This window comes from Gekko japonicus, unplaced genomic scaffold, assembly GCF_001447785.1.
Source record: "Gekko japonicus isolate JY-2015 unplaced genomic scaffold, Gekko_japonicus_V1.1 scaffold63, whole genome shotgun sequence".
Lineage (NCBI taxonomy): Eukaryota > Metazoa > Chordata > Lepidosauria > Squamata > Gekkonidae > Gekko > Gekko japonicus.
The window spans coordinates 1,233,236-1,250,007 of NW_015168654.1; the positions used below are offsets into that span (position 1 = coordinate 1,233,236).

The 16,772-nt window shown below is 47.0% G+C and overlaps 1 protein-coding gene across 1 annotated transcript in view; it reads left to right on the forward strand.

Annotated features, from left to right (window-relative positions):
* Positions 1–15,552, forward strand: part of DTNB (dystrobrevin beta) — a 197,463-nt gene extending 181,911 nt beyond the window's left edge. The window contains exons 18-21 of the mRNA XM_015415139.1: positions 2,809–2,898; positions 10,495–10,548; positions 14,155–14,190; positions 15,483–15,552. Of these exons, the coding sequence (XP_015270625.1) occupies positions 2,809–2,898; positions 10,495–10,548; positions 14,155–14,159 (149 nt within the window). The 3' untranslated portion in view covers positions 14,160–14,190; positions 15,483–15,552. The remainder of the gene's footprint in view (positions 1–2,808; positions 2,899–10,494; positions 10,549–14,154; positions 14,191–15,482) is intronic.
* The last annotated feature ends 1,220 nt before the right edge of the window (positions 15,553–16,772 follow it).

A 16,772-nucleotide genomic window follows, 5' to 3' on the forward strand; every position in this document is an offset into this window, starting at 1 on the left:
TTGGAAGGTCTGTGGTTACAATCTCCCATGGCAGCTGTAGAAAATCTGGATGTTTTTCCAGTCTTAATTTTGCATGTGTGCAAGCGCACCCAGTGTGTTTGCAGAGAAAAACCTATCGATACTGGGGCAGGGTGACAGTTTGTATGGGGAAAACAGTTGAAGGAGAGGACCATCTCTCCCTGTGTAGACCCATCCATGCACTCAGGCTGTCTGATCAGCGTCTGTTGCTAGTGCCTTCTGCTTACTGGATTCAGACCTCCTTGGTGTGAAGTGGAGCCTTCTCAGCTGTGGCTCCAATATAGGGTCTGAGAAGTCTCTGTGTTTGCTGTCTTTCTGGAAGCTACATAAAACAGAACTCTTCGTTTGGACTGGATACTCCTTAGAAGGATTGTTTTTTGTTACTTGTTCTTTTCATGTTGGCTTTATGGCCATTTGTAATTGGAGAGATTTTACTGTTTTTGTTGATAGCTGTCTTGAACAAAGGCTGGGTATAAATATTTAAATAAGTTATATAATTAATATAATAATTTAAAGAAATAAAAATAACCCATACATCCTTCCTTCAGTGCTGTAGCCCCAGTCCAAGTGTGGCCACTTTATGGCTGCTTTTAGCCTTTTAAGAAACTCTGGAAAATCCCAATAATCTCTCCCAGGTCAGTTCTGATTTCTCCCTGAAACCTAGTTATTTTGTAGAGCAAGCCAGAATGTAAGGTTCACATGTGCCCATGTGCCTACACACACAAGACTTCAGAGTTCAACTTAACCCACAAACTTCAGTAGGAATGCTTTTTAAAGACCTGGACGTTTCCTGAGGAAACAAGCAGGTAAAGTGGATTGCATGCGGTAAAAAGTGATGGTTCCAATTCTGTACTTTAATATTTATTTATCTATTTGATTTATATACTGCCCTCCCCGAACGGGCTTAGGGCGGTGTACAACAAATAATACAATACAATTAAAACAATGTTAAAATGACAAGTTTGCACAGAATAATAAATAAATACTTTATTGGAACGATGTACTTATTTCATTTATAGCCCAATGAGGACCCAAAGTGGCTTACGTTGTTCTCCTCTCCTCCATTTTATCCTCCCAACGATCCTGTGAGGTAGGTTATGCAGAGAGGGTGTGACTGGCCCAGAGCTTCCACAGCAGAGGGGGAGGTTTGAAGCTGCGTCTGCCAGACCCCCACTCCCATACTGTAACCACTCTGCCACTCTGGATCTCTTATTTCCATTAGTTGTTGCCTTTGAAAAGTTTGGGTAGCAAAGGGTCGGTTTTACATCTCGGATAGGGCCCCTTTCTACTTGGAAGACGAGTGGTGGGCACTCCTGCATCCTTGCTCTGGGCTAGCCTGGCATCCACAAGCAGGCAGGCGGAGTCTGGGCAGCCAGAAATCAGTCAGAAGTGCACAATTGTAATGGGTTCAAATGTCAAATTTAATGTTGATTGTGATTGATTATATCCTGAATAAAATTTTGTTCAAAAAAAAAAAGAAGTGCACAATTTCTAGCTTGTCTAATGAGCACTAGTGTGGGTAGAGAAACTGAGTGGCCTCTGCCACACTACCCTGCTGCTGTACTTGTTGGATTGTGTCAGCAGGACTCTTCGAATGTTCTTTTTTTTAATTAATGTTTTATTGTTTTATATTTTTTACACACAATAGCAAATACCAAACAAGAAAATAAAGCAGAACAAAATCATCTGATACCCAATATATATCCAATATATAGACAATGCCATCATATTATGTAATTGTTACCAACCACAGAAAAACACACAGAACATGCAGATATATGAACCAAAAATGAGAAAAAAGAAGAAGGAAAAGGAAAGGGAAATGAAGGGGGATAGGGGAATTTCTGCAGCAAGCAAGGCAAGGAAGCAAGTCGTTTACTGGTGGTTCAGCATTCTGGCTTGCATGTGATATTTACACCTTTCCTGATGGATTATTGCCTGCCTGCTGTCTTGAGGGGGCCTGTACAGCTAGGTACGTGAGCAGGTGGAGTCCTGGAAAAACCTGTCTGGAGAGCTGCCTGACTGCCTGAAGAGGGTCTGTGAGGAGTGTGGGAGAACAGATGACTTAACCAAGTTAAATGTTTGTCCTACACGGCAGCAGCCACAGATGAGGCCAGGAAGGGTCTTTGTGTGTTTTGAAATGAAATGAAAGCGTGGGGGGTGGGAATTAGGTATCAGTTTCACCTGGTTGGGTTTCTCTCTCCCCCCCCCCCCCCCCCCCAAGCAGCTATTGTTGTGTGGCAGGTAGGCAGGCCAAGAGCTCCCTGGACTTGCAGCAGTTTTCATCCCCTCCCCACCTTACTTAAAGGGGACCTAAAATTCCTGGATGTTGTAAGGACATAAACTAGGATCCATACTCCACATGATTTAGAAAAAGAAACTTGTACTATGGGAGGGGCCAATTCCTGAATCCTAGAGTGAGTCTTCTGTGCTTTTTTTCCATCCAGCAACACACACACACCCGTCAGTATAACAACTGGTAGATGAATGGGTTTATTATCCCCATAGCAGAACAGCAGGTGTCTGATTACATATGGCAGAACAGAGATCATGTACCTCTCTGGCTACCTAGCTGCTGTACAGGCAGAGCTTCCTTGAAGCGCTTTGCTGGCCATGCTGTCTAAGGGGCAGCTGTCTTACAGGGGACGGGCCATCCCCAAGGCAGCTCTCGGACTCAGCATCGTAGCAGGTCGGGGCGTGTCTGACATAAGGATCACTTGCTCAAGTGATCGTAGAAAGCTGGACTTTCAGCTTCCTCCACCACTTTTCCCCTCCCGTTTTCTTTCATAGGAACCCGACGAAACCTTCGTAACGATTTGCTGGTAGCAGCTGATTCAATTACCAACACAATGTCATCTTTGGTGAAGGAGCTCCATTCAGGTATGCAGCCAACTTTGCACTTGGGCCAAAATGAGGGAACCAGCAGATTCTCCCAGAGACCTGGAGAGGATTCTCTTAAAGTTGAGTTTTCATGGGAGAAATTTACCCAAAGGTTGTGCTGTTTGGTGGGGGACAAAACAACCATAGGTCATTGGTGGAATTCCTGTTTTGCATGAAGGAGGTCCCAGGTCCATACTCTTGCATTTTCATGAAAAGGATCTCCAGAAGTAGAACTGGGAATTCCCACTGAAAGCTGCATTGTGCAGAAATAGATAACCTCAGTGTTCAGGAGTCACGCAAGCACATATTTCACCCCCACAGCTGTGGGGTGTGCATGCAAATCTCCAGCTAGATTAGCCTTTTGTCCTCAACCAGATTGGGGTGAGCAGGCATCAGTTCAGTTATCATGCAACAGGAATGCATGGCCTCTTCCTCCCAGACACCCATCCCTTGGGGAACATTTTGCGTTCTCCCTCTGAGGTGAAGGCCATCTTGTGGGTGACTCCCATCCATCTCTTAGGGAGGCAGGAACAACTTCAAACTGTTTCCTGTTTCCTGTGGTGGGAGTCACCCTTAGCTCAGTTTTCTTCCTGCCTCAGTAGAGAGAGCAGCGAAAATTAGGCTTTGCCTAAACGTTCACTTTTAGTATCTTATTCTTGTTCAAACTTTATTCATCTTTCCTGTTTCTAGTTACTGTTCTCATTCTTAGTGCCTCTTCTTCAGTTTCTCTGTTACAAAAAAAAAAAGGCTTTACCTTTCCTTCCTTCTCTTTCTCGTTTCTGTGAGACGCCTCTCCCAAAAGCAGCAATGGCGCTTAGGGGAGACAGCGATGGATTCCTCTCTTCAGGTGAGCTGGAGAGAAGGAAAGAGCATGCGGCTCGAGAAAGGGCCACGGAGGGGACCGCACGAGCAACAGACACCCATAGCGCAGCCAAGCGCACCAAAAGTTCCCACTCCCACACGCTCTCGGAGCCCGCAAACATGGCGGCGGCCATTTTAAATTACAGGAATGAGCGGCAGAGCCCGATCCCGGTCAGGGAGCGACCCAAGACTGCAAGTCATAGTGGGTCCAACCTTGCAGCGAGCGATCCTGCTGATGCTGCCCAGGGGAATGACAGAGAAGATGGCCCTCAACGCGGTAACGTTGGTGACTCCGGGTCCGCTCCCCTGCCCCTAGAGTTATATCCTTTTTCAGGAGGGCCATGAGACAGGAAATAGCCGGCTTCTGCAACTCTGGGGGGTGCCCCATTCACTCAAGGTCTTCATCCTCCTCTCCTTCTCCTTCCCCAAATAGGGGAAAGAGAGCCTGGCCCACCAAGGCTGCCCAGAAGGGTTTTCCCAGGCACTCCTCCAAACCCCCAACAGGGAGAGGGGGAGGACATCTCCTATGTCTCTAGTGAGAAAGAGGAGGGAGAATTCAGTTCTAATGAAGAGGAAGAGGAAAGATTCCTATCACCTCTGAACAGTCCTTTAGGTTTTTTAAGGCTTAGGACCTCCATTACTTGCTGTCTAAAACAGTCTCAGCTCTCAAAATTCAAAATTTACAAAGGGCAGGGAATGAACGCCCTAATGATCAAGAGCAGCATGAGGGGTCAGAAATTACCGATGAATTCTTTCCCCCAGATGACCTTTCAGAGAGAGCTTTTCCCTTTCCAGGCTTCTACATGCGCAAGATTAAAGCTGAATGGACTAAGCCACTATCAAGCAAGTCCATACCTGGTCTTCTTAAGAGATTGTATCCGGTAACTTCTTCTGTTTCAGATCTCTTACAGATTCCGGTCGTAGATGCCCCAGTGGCCGCTCTACAATCATCGGGATTGCTCTCTGAGGATGGTCATGGCAATCTTCGGAACAGTCTGAAAAAGAGGTCCGACCTTGATCTAAGGAGATCTCATGAAGCTTCTTCCTTAGTGATTAAGGCTTCCTCTGCCGCTTCCACAGTATCCGGGGCGTCCATCGTCTGGATGAGGAAATTAATACAGATGCTGCCAGAAAGCAATCCAAGGCTACTTGAGGGTGCTAATAGAGTTCTAAAGGCTATTTCTTTTACCACTGATGCCACTCTAGACACCATGGTGCTATCCTCTAGAGCCATGGCATCTTCTGCTGCTGCTAGACGCCTGGTCTGGCTTAGATCCTGGCAGGCAGATGATCAGTCTAAAGCCATCGTCTCAGGGTACCCCTTTCAAGGAGACAAATTATTTGGGGAACCCCTGGAAAAGATTCTGGTGGAAACCCGTGTTAAAAAGAAAACCGAAATATGTCCGCCTTGGCGACAAGAGGACATCCACATTCTCCTCCTCCTCTTCTTCCTTTGCATCTCGCCCATACCAGGCTTCAACCAGGTCTCGTCAGGACAACAGAAGAACATCTTGGGGAAACAAGCAGTCCTTTCGGCGTGGCGGCTTCAACAGCAGGTTTCCCAGATCGTATGGTAACAGACAAGACAGAGGAGAGAGAGAGCCTAAGACTCCAAAGGCGTGACTACCAGTCTCCTCCGGTGGGAGGATGTCTACTGCTCTTCAGTCAAGCGTGGATCAACTCTCACCCAGACACCTGGACAAGAGAAATTGTCCTTGAAGGCTACAAGATAGAACCCCTCTCAATTCTGCCCAATCGTTTTCTGGCCTCTCCCACTCACAAAATTTTTGTCAAAAGAGAAAGAACCAAGGCTGCAATAAATCACCTACTAGATATACAGGCCATAGAAGACATTACCAGGAAGAACAGAGGGAAGGAGTGTATTCCATCTTTTTTACAGTCCCCAAGAAAAACGGGGACTGGAGGTCCATTCTAGACTTGAAATTCTTAAACAGGTTTGTTCAACCAAAGCATTTTCACAAGGAGCCCCTACAGTCCATCACGGAATCCCTGAAACCACAAGAATTTCTCTCTTCTATAGACCTGACGGAGGCATATCTACACGTCCCAATGTTTGCTCATCATCGCAGATTCCTTCAATTCTGCGTGGACAGGGAGCACTTCCAGTTAAGGGCCCTCCCCCTTGGCCTTGCTTCAGCCCCACGTGTGTTCACCAAGATACTCATCCATGTGATCGTCTGTCTTCGGGAACAAGGGATTCACATCCACCCATATCTGGACGACGTGTTAGTCCACTCTTCATTGAGGATTCAGTCTCAACAGGACACAGACATGACGATTCGATGCCTGCAAGACTTTAGGTTCCTGGTGAACATGCAGAAGAGTTCCCTGACTCCTTCCCAGCGACTGGAGCATCTGGGTGTCGTGATGGATACACAACTTGCAAAACTGCTCCTCCCAGAAAAGAAGGCGAGGAAGATTCAGGATATGGCCAGACAGATCATAAAGGCAAGGACTTTGTCCCTATCTAATCTAACAAAAATGATGGGTCTGATGGTGGCGACATTTGACACTCTTAAGTGGGGTCGTTTCCATTCCAGACAGTTGCAGATGTTTCTTCGACCCTTTCAGCGTTCCATCACGTTCAAGATGGACCTTTCCCTGAAGGTACCTCTACAAGTGAAATCAAGCCTCAGATGGTGGACGGTAACACGCAACCTGACTCAAGGCAAGACATTCTGGATCCAGAACTGGGTACAGATTTTCACAGATGCCAGCCTGTCAGGCTGGGGTGCCACCATGTCTCACAAGCCTATTCAAGGAACGTGGTCAGAGAGAGAGAGGCGGCTGCCTATCAACCTGCTGGAGTTAAGAGCCATCCGGGTAGCCCTCCTTGACTTCGCCCCCCACATCAGGGGACTCCGTGTCTTAATTCGAACGTACAATATAGCTGCCAAGGCTTATTTGAACAAACAGAGAGGCTCCAAGTCTCTAGTCCTGCACAGGGAAGCAACCCTTTTGCTAAAATGGGTGGAGAGCAACCTGGCATCTGACAGAGCAGAACATGTACAAGGCATAGTCAATCTCCAAGCGGACTGGCTGAGCTGCCAGACACTCCGGGAAGGCAAATGCTGAGGCCTACAAAAGTTTAAATCAGCGAGTACTGGATGGGATCACTGCCCATTCACTGCAGAGTGCAGCGGCTAACACAGTGTTTGCCAATAGAGCGTCAGTAGAGGAAGTCTGCAGAGCAGCTACATGGTCCTCCTTATCCACATTTATCGGGCACTATAAAATAAATGCGTTTGATTCTGCCGACGCAGCTTTTGGTAGACGGGTTCTTCAATCTGTCCTGTCTCTCGATGACAACCTACCCTCCCAAAATTAGGGACACTGCTCTGGGAGGTCCCACAAGATGGCCTCCACCTCAGAGGGAGAACGACCATTGGTTACTCACCGTGAAGGGTCCTTCTCCTCTTAGGCTTGGAGAACATCTTGGCCCTCCCGGGTCGTCATGTTCCTTTTCTGTGTACATATTTCCTCCTTTCACCTGATTTTCCAGAATTCTATGCAAGTTAATCTGCTGTTGTTTATATTGTGTTGAGTTCTTTACTGTTTAGAATCGTTATACTGCTTTCGGAGTCCCAAAACTGAGCTAAGGGTGACTCCCACCACAGGAAACAGTTTGAAGTTGTTCCTGTCTCCCTAAGAGATGGATGGGAATCACCCACAAGATGTCCTCCAAGCCTCAGAGGAGAAGGACACTTCACGGTGAGTAACCAATGGTCGTTCCTCTGCAAAAAGGGTTCATACTCAGTGAGGAGGGAGAATGTTTTGTGGGGGCAATAATGCCTAGGAAGTCTTCCCCCGTGTTTCAGCTCTGTGCTAGTGGGAACATCATTGGGCTCTTAAGGCCTCGCAGCATGTTTCCAATGCAGGAACAAAACAGAAGGGGGGGAAAGCTTGAGAGCCAGTGTGGTGCAGCGGTTAAAGTGCCTGACTAGGATCTAGAAGACCCAGGTTTGAATCCCCACCTGTGCCATCGAAGCTCACCTACTCTCAGCCTCACAGGATTGTTGTCAGGATAAAACTGGAGGAGAGGAGAATGACGTAAGCCACTTTGGGTCTCCATTGGGGAGAAAGATGAAATATATAAATAAAGCAAATAAATAAATTAACTAAATCTCTGGGAAGTTCTTTGGATAAATGTGGAAAGAAGAGCTGGCTTTGGGGAAAGGAAGAAGGGGCTTGAGAAGGGGCTTGATAATAGGCTTCAGATACCAAAAGAATGGTCTGGGGGAGGAAGGGGGCTCACTTAGTCTCTGTTCTGCTGTGGAAGTGTCAAAAAATATATGGCACAAGTCAACCAACAGCAAAGAGTTTTGAATGCCAGTTTGGAGGAATGGTCCCTCATAAGAGTGGGGCTCTGGAATCCTCGTCCCAGGAGGGAGGAAGCATTCCTGAGTGCTTGGGAGCATCATGCACTCAGGAAGATACAGGCCCCTCCAGAGTCAGGAGGCTTGACCAGGTTGACCTACTCTGAAGGTCGCTGGAGATTCCTTGGATAGGATTCTGGCAGGAGCCCTGGTCTGTGACCCCCCTCCCTATTCGTTCTGATTCTATTCCTGGCTTTCCTAGAAAGCAGCCCAAGCCTGTCTTGGTCCTCCAGCTCGAGTCATGGGTGTAGCTGGGGGGGGGAAGTTAGACTTGCAGACCTGCTCCCCTCCCACAGGCCACCAGGCCCGTACCGCTGCCTCTGGTGGCCACTTGGAAAAGGGACCTGAGACTGAGGGGGAGGCAGGAGAGAGCTTTTTGAATTCTGCCTCCCACCTGAGGGCTACACTGTTGTCGTGTGGCTGGACTAGGACTGGGGAAAGGAGGGTTCAGATGCCTGCTCAGCCATGCATCCTATTGGGTGACCTTCAGCCAGTTGTATTCTCTCAGCCTAACCTACTTCCCAGGGCATGGTGAGGATAAAACAAAGGGGAGAGCCTAGGAAGAAGAGCGGGGGGAGGGGGGGAGCTGACGGACAGGTCATCCCTGTTTTTGGCCTGGTAGTTGTTGCTTGCTTGGGCTTTTCAGTGTCAGCGCGGAAAAGCCCTCTGATGTGTTGGGTGCCTTTGGAGCTGCAGGCATCCTCTCTGGCATGACAGGAGCCTGAAGCTCTGGCTCTCCTCCCTCTAGAAACGTGCAAAGTCTCAGGCAATCGCAAACAAAGTAGGGCTTGTTTCTGTCGGCAGCCACCAAAGCCTGATGTGTTGCACTGAGCCATGTGGTGAGATGACAGGTAAAACAAGCTACAGGCCCCCGCTTTGATGATATGCAGACTCTGCAGGCAAAGAGACCCTGGAAAGTGTCTTGAAATCCTCTCGTTTCTGTAAATCAAGAGAAGCAGATGGAGGCGAAGCTTTATAGCCGTGCTGAGCTGCGCTGTTAACTCAGGAGTAGCGATGTGGTCACGGATCTCTGCCCTTCCTGGCCCCGTCCTGGTAGTCCTTGCTTCCTCGCCTGTTTGGGATTTGGTTGATGCCGTGACTGCAGCTGTCCAGCCCAGAGTTTTCTTGTCTGGCCTGTATTATGTTTGGCTGAAGGACAGAGAGCGAATGGGGTGTGGTGGTCAGAGTGGCAAACTAGGACTTGGGGAGAGTCAGGTCCAGTTCCCTGCTTGCCATGACCCTGCCCCCCCCCCCAGATCAGCCTCACACACCTCACAAGGGCTGTTGTCCGTATAAAATGGAGGATGGGTTCTCAAGTATAGTGCCCTGACCTCCTTGGAGAGGAAGGCCAGGATAAAAATATCATAAATAGAAATTGAAATTATGTAAATAAATAAATAAATGGTGTGAATACAATGATGTGGTAGACAGTGGAAATAGGATATCTTGGATACGCAGTGCAGGGAACGAGGATTCATCCTGGTGACCCTCCTCTGCCTCCTCTGAAAAGATGGTTGACTGCAGTCTTCCAACAGGTGTTGTGGATTCAGGTCCCATATCGAAATGGCAGTATCCTTTCTTCTCCATGTCTGTGGAGAAATGCAGGCTGGGAAGCTGGAATGTATTCTGGAGGAAGCAGGCGTCTTCTCCCTGTGGGCAAGGGATGTGGATTTCATGATCTGGTTGCGCACTCAGCCCTGCCATACTCAGCTGCATCTTTTTCTCATTGTTTTGTCATTCTGCTCTTTCTGTCTCCCACATCTTCTGTCCTCCTCCATCCTGCCTTTAGCCCTCTGCTCCCGGTGTCTTCCCTCTCTTCTTCACAGCTTCCTGAGCATCCTTAGCGGGATCCCTCCTGCCCATCCCCTGGCATGCTTTAAAAGCCAGGAGCTTACGAGAGGGCCGAGGCGCCTGCAGAACATTTTATAGCGTGGTTTCGCCTCTTTAATGTAGACATTTAACCTTTTACGGTTCTGGCTTCATAGGTTTTGAAGTTAACCATCCCTGAAGGCTCAGGAGGGACAAGATGGGGTTGTAAATAGATCTTTGGCAAGAATTCCCCATCCTTCTCCACCTCCAGGGACCTGTTTCCAGCCTCTCTGCCGGAGAGGATGTTTGGCTGTCAGAGGCTGGCCGAAGCACTTAGCCCGAGGGCTCTAGTGGGAGCAGGGTAGCACCAAGGGGGTGAGGGAAAGTGTCCTGCAAAAGGAATCCCATCCCATGGCCCACATCAAACGGCAGCAGCGTTTCTTCATGCCCTTCTGCCATTGTAGCCCTGCTTGTCCTCCCGCTACCTGACCTGACCTCACTTTTACTGGTGTGTGCTTTTGTCTTGAAGGTGAGGAAGGAGGGGAAGAGGAGGATGACAAGATGCAGAACGGAAAGGACAGAGGTAAAGGCAAACTCTGGGTGTTTTGCTCCATCAAGCACTTAGCAAGGTTGCTGAACTGAGAAGATGGCTACAACATGTAACCAAAGCGCCCTCTAAGCTGTGGAGTCTTGTGAGCAAAAATTCTACTTTCTGAGCTACTGGCATTAACGTTGTGAGCGAGCAATTTGGCTACTGCATAAATTAGTTTGCTCTGGAGCCATCCTTCCTGAGCTAAGACAAATGTGTGAGCTGGAGGCTAAAAAACTGTGAGCTAGCTCACACTAACTCAGCTTAGAGGGAACACTGCATGTAACTGATATATTGTAGACGTAATTGATTTTAAATCCTTTTGACTAGTTTACAAAAGGGGCTCTGTTTTAATCAGGAAGCAGATTTAAAAGAAGAAAGCTTTTTGAAACAATGGTTACAGAAACTGTGGGCCACAAATGCCACCCCACAAGGGGCCCTCTCCTTCCTCCCCCTCACAAAGTAGGGGATGCCTCTTCCAAGTTGGTGCCTGGTGCAACATGTGAGTTCCTAATCTAAAAACAAGGCTTGAATTCCACCAACCGCAAGCCCTGAAAGCTGATCTTCCCTTGCTTCCCCACATCAGCTCCTCAAAGACTTCCAAGAAGCAATTGCTCTGGGTCAGGGGAACCTTGTGGTCAAAATGCCATTGAGTTGTACAAAGGGGAAGGGGAGTTGTACAAAACTGTCCCCCACCCCCATCTACCTCTTTCCACTGGGGGAGGAAGAGAGAAATGCCTGATTCCCTTACTGTAGCCCCCTGTTCCTTGTAGTATTTTGTCCAAGAAACTCCCCTGACCCCGGCCATTGAGGAATCACCAGGGGAAGGAGAAGGTAGGCAAAGTTGTGCCATCTCCAGCGAGGCAAGGAAAGTTAGGGAGGGACTGTGGCTCAGTCGAAGAGCCTCTGCTTTTCATGCAGAGGATCCCAGGTTCAATCCCCAGCACCTCCAGTCACAAAGCACCAGGCAGTAGGTGAAATGAAAGACCTCTACCTCTGAGGAGCTGCTCTACCTGGAAGAGCTGCTGCCAGTCTAAGTAGAGAGTCCTGACCTTAATGGACTGCTGGTCTGATTCAGTAAAAGGCACCTTCATGATGGGCGCAAGTTCTGCCAGTGCATGTGACACTTACCACCAAAAGTGAGTGTACTTTTTTTCTTCAGGACTGTTATTTTTATTCTTGTGCAAATTGATGTAGGCATAATTGATTAATCAATTAGAACATGTACAGCTTAACTTGCTAAGGGTTCTTTGATGAGGTGGTAGCCCTAGTAACTTCATGTGGGTGCATTCCAGTTCCTCTATACCACAGCAGCACATGCAGACTGCATGACATCTTGGGACTATATGTGCATTAGTAGTAGTAACGTCAAGTATCAGCTCTACAATTCAAGTAGCTGCCTGTAGTAGCTGCAGTAGTAACATCAAGTATCAGCTCTACAAATCAAGTCGCTGCCTCTAACCTTTTTTATTCATTTGAAAGTTTTTGTATCCCACCTCGCCTGTCTTCAAAGATAAACTTAACAGCATTAATCAAGAAATAGGAGAATAAATCAATTAACTGAGCGTTCAGATACAAAATCCAGCTACATATCTCTGTGTGCGTTTATTTACGTTATCAAAATTTAATCACATTGAAACAGCCCAATAAAAACCTGTGTTTAGTACAATCGATTCCAAATGCCAGCCGTAAAAACACCTCACCACTTAGATCACTAATTAAAAGCCAACCAAAAAAGAAAGCTCTTACAGCCTCTGTGTGAACTCCATAGAGTTTGTTTTTCTTACCTCCACTGAGGGTGGGGGCGTTCTGTAGGGTAGGTGCAGCCTTTGAAAAGGCTATGTGCCTTGCCCCCATCGCCCTCCCTTGGTGACGACACTATCAGCGCAGTATGCCAACCTCACTTGGTATGTGCACATCTATGGAGAGAGGTAGTCTTTGCTAGGCTAATATCAACATCTTGGAATCGAATTTGGAAGCAAATTGGTGGCCAATGCAGTTGCTGCACAACTGGCTGGATATGATCATGACCTTGGCATCAGGTTGCAAGATGTGCCACAGTATCCTGGGCCAGCTTGGTTGTCTCCAAAGAGCAGCTTCCATGACTGGTGCATTGGAGTATTCAAAGCCCTGAGCAGTTTTCCCCCCTGCGCATTGGGATCATCATCGGTAGAATCTTGCTTTATGCCCCACTGCCCTCCTGCAAGAAACATGGTGGTGCAAGGCAGAGCTTTTTCTGAGTTTGCTGCACAGTTAACATAAGAACATAAGAGACGCCAATGTTGGATCAGGCCAAAGGCCCATCCAGTCCAACACTCTGTATCACACAGTGGCCAGAAATACCAGGTGCCATTAGGAGGTCCACCAGTGGGGCCAGGACATTAGAAGCCCTCCCACTGTTGACCCCCCCAAGCACCAAGATGACAGAGCATCACTTGCCCCAGAGCCCCTATCTATACCTTGTGGCTAATAGCCACTGATGGACCTCTGCTGTAGTTCAGTGACAGAACATCTGCTTTGCATGCAGAAGGTTCCAGGTTCAGTCACTGGCATCTCCAAGGATCAGATGTGAAAGGCCACTGCCTGTCAGAGTAAACTATACTGACCTCGATAGGCGATGGGTCTGACTCACTATCAAGGCAGCTTCATGTGTGGAATACTCTGCCAAAAGAAGCCCCAACGGATGCCTTTTTAATGGTTTTTGAAGAGCAGTGCAAACCTCTGTGTGTGTGTGTGTGTGTGTACTGATGTTGACTTTTTGATCGGAATTTCCAAGTGTTTTCTAATGGCTTGTCTGGATTTGTAAGCCCCCTTGAGTACATACTTGGGGTGTGTGGAGAGTTACTTACTCAAAATAAATAAAAGCTGGGAACAATTGGCTGGGTGGATATGACCACCACTGGGAAAAGGGGGGGGGGAACTCAACCCAAGATAACACTGCGAACCAGAAGGGTTAAGCTGACCATATATATTATAAAAGTCCAAATTTTATTAGGGTGTACACATATTAAAATATATTCGGGTTAATTTTTTTTTTCAAGTATCAAACTAATAAAAGCATATCAAATATTAATACACATGATGGGTCAACACTTTCCAACTGAAGACCAAACGCGTTTCGGCCTCAAAGGGCCTTCCTCAGTGGTCACTATACAACATAGTATAGACACGCATTCAAACATATGTATACAAAATCTTTAGTACACTTATATAAAGACCAGATGTTGTATCCTTATATGTTTGCAATTGTGTTGCTGGTATTAATGATGGGCCATAGGTATAGCCATATTAATTCCAATTATTCTGGTAACTGAGATTTCAAAAGTCTGAATGTGTGTCATTCCATCAACAACAGAATCCTTACCTTGATGGAATGACACACATTCAGACTTTTGAAATCTCAGTTACCAGATATGCTTTTATTAGTCTGATACTTGAAAAAAAGAATTTAACCCGAATATATTTTAATATGTGTACACCCTAATAAAATTTGGATTTTTATAATATATATGGTCAGCTTAACCCTTCTGGATATGACCACCGCCTGGAGTGTCTCGCCTCTTTTCTTAGCCTTTGCTTTGTCTCTCCATTGCTTTGCAGGTTAACCAGAAGGACCCAGTATGGCTACTGATTCAAGTAAGTGTATCTGGGTCTTTCTGTTCCACAGGAGGTGTTGGATCAGAGGTCCCCACCTTTGGGTGCTATGGCACCTGCCGACACCTTTCCTAGAGCCCACCAAGTGTTTTTGGTAAATGGGCAGGGCCAGATGGGGCTTTTAAACAGCAAGGCTTCTGATTGGCCACTGGAGATTTGATAAGCTGTGCAGATATTTTTTTTAAAAAAAAGGTTGCTTTGGCTGCAGCTGCCATCACAGCACAAGGATCTTCACTGTGTGACTAGAGGTGAGCTTCAGCAGCCATTTTATGGCTCTCTCGGCTTCTTGCAGCAGCCATTTTGTGGCACACATTTTACAGCCCCCCCCCCCATGTCAGAATTCCAAATGAGCCCATAGGCTCAAAAGGACTTGGAACCTCTATGTTAGATGATATACTTATGACTGTCAAAAGCCATATGTAGGACTGCCTGCCGTTCTGGCCATACAGACAGATGGACAGACTGACCATACAGATCATGACTTTTTATTAGGTTGAAAAAGAGCTTCCTTCTGTTACTAGCACAGCTGATATGTTGTGGGTATACCTTGTTAGCCAAACATGAGAGCAGCCATGATGGACCAGACAACAGTTTGTCTAGCCCAGTGATCTGCATCCAACAGTGGCTAATCAGATGCCTCAGAGAAGCCTATGAGCAAGAATGTCAGAGAATGAACAGCCCACACCTTCAGGCTGCTCCTAAGCTTCTGACAGCAGGCTGCCTCTAGACTCAGAGGTCCCAAATGGATATCATGGAAAAAAGCCAGCTATAGAGGTACCCCCCCATAAATCGTTTCAACACCCTTTTAAATCTATCTAAGCCAGTGACCACCACCATAACCAGTAGCAATGAAATCCACAAGTCAACTAGCCATTATATGAAGTATAATGTCTCTCCTAAACATCAGTCAGTTTCATTGGGTGATCCAGAGTTGTTTTTACATGAAAGGGAGAATTTTTTTTACTTTCTCTCCACCACAGATAGTTTTATTATTCCATAACTGCAGTCATCCACGATTATCCCATTATCTATGTCTAGCTGATGGCTAGTGTTCACCAACAACACAATACCCAATGATGAATTGTGGATGTAGGCTATACATGGACTGACAGCTCGTCTTTCCCTTTTTAAATATTGGCGTGACATTGGCTTTTTTCCAGTCTTCTGGCTCAGAGGCTGATGATAACAGGTTACCTGTTTTTGTTACAAAATCAGTATTTTCATTTTTTAATTCTTTAAAGACTTGGCTGAATTGTTATCCTTTAATTTTCTAGATACCTCTATTTGACTCAGTTCTTCACATATCCTCCCTGAAAAATTTGCCTCAGGGACACATATCTGCCCAACATTTTCCACAATGAAGACAAATGGAAAGAATTCATTCAGTTTATCTACAGCTTCCTGGTCCTGTCTCTGACACCTTATCACACCTTTGTCACCTTATGGTTTAACAACTAGTTGCCCTTGCTGACTTTCTCCTCCTGGTATATTTAAAGATGTTCTTGCTGTTCGTCCCAATACTTCTAGCAATGTATTCCTCAGATTCCTTTTTTGCTTGCCTGACTGCTGTCTTGTGTTTATTGTGCTCGATTTTGTGTCCCCTCAGATGTTCCCCATTTGGGCTCAAGGCTGTCACTTTCTAAAGGACCTTCTTGCCTTTTATGGCTTCCTTTACTCTAGCAGTTCAGCATTCCAGCCTCTTTTTGACATTATTTTTTGCTCTCCCGTAGTCAGTGGTATACGTATTCTAGCTGCACTTCTATTATTGTGGTTTTAAATAAATTCCTAGGCATCCAAAGAAATTTTACCCTCCTGACTCTTCCTTCCAATTTCATTTTAAGTAATCCCCTCATCATCTGAGAAGCTGCCTCTTCTGTAGTTAAAGCAAACCTATGTTGGACCTTCCAAGTAACTTACTGCTTATGTGTATGTAAAATTCTATAGCCCTGTGAGTCAGTGTTGCCTAGTGGTTCAATCACTTTTACTTTGCACAATACATCTCAGACAGCAGACAGGATCAAATTTCCCTCTAGTCAGTTTCATGACCAGCTGCTCTAAGGCACAGTCATGGGCCACCTCTTGAAATGTCCTTTCTTGATATAATCATCTCTCCCTTATTATATTTGAGTAGTGCGTGCCAAAGTTCTAATTCTAAAATGCACTCCCTTAGTGTATGGCTGATGGAACTGCTCCTCAGCATATATCGCCACCAATCAGAAGGCAAAGCCCGGGTCCCGCCCACACCACAACTGCTGCGACTGTGTACCTCACCGGACGCCATTTTCATTTTGCTCGATGAAGAGGATTACGAGGGCACTATTGATTCGGTGAGCTGCCTTCCCCAGCGCCCACGCAAACATGGGCGACGGCGGCAGCCTCCGCTCGCCCGCCTTGCCCCCCGCACGCAATCCCGGCCTGGCGACCGGCCTTCGGGTGATCGCCTCGCTCCCCCTCACACACTCCAGGACCGGCGAGTGGCGGCTCCGGCCTTCGGGCACCCGCATCGCCCCCCCACACACACACAGTCCCGGCCCGGCGAAATGACTTCCCACCCTCCCGGCCCC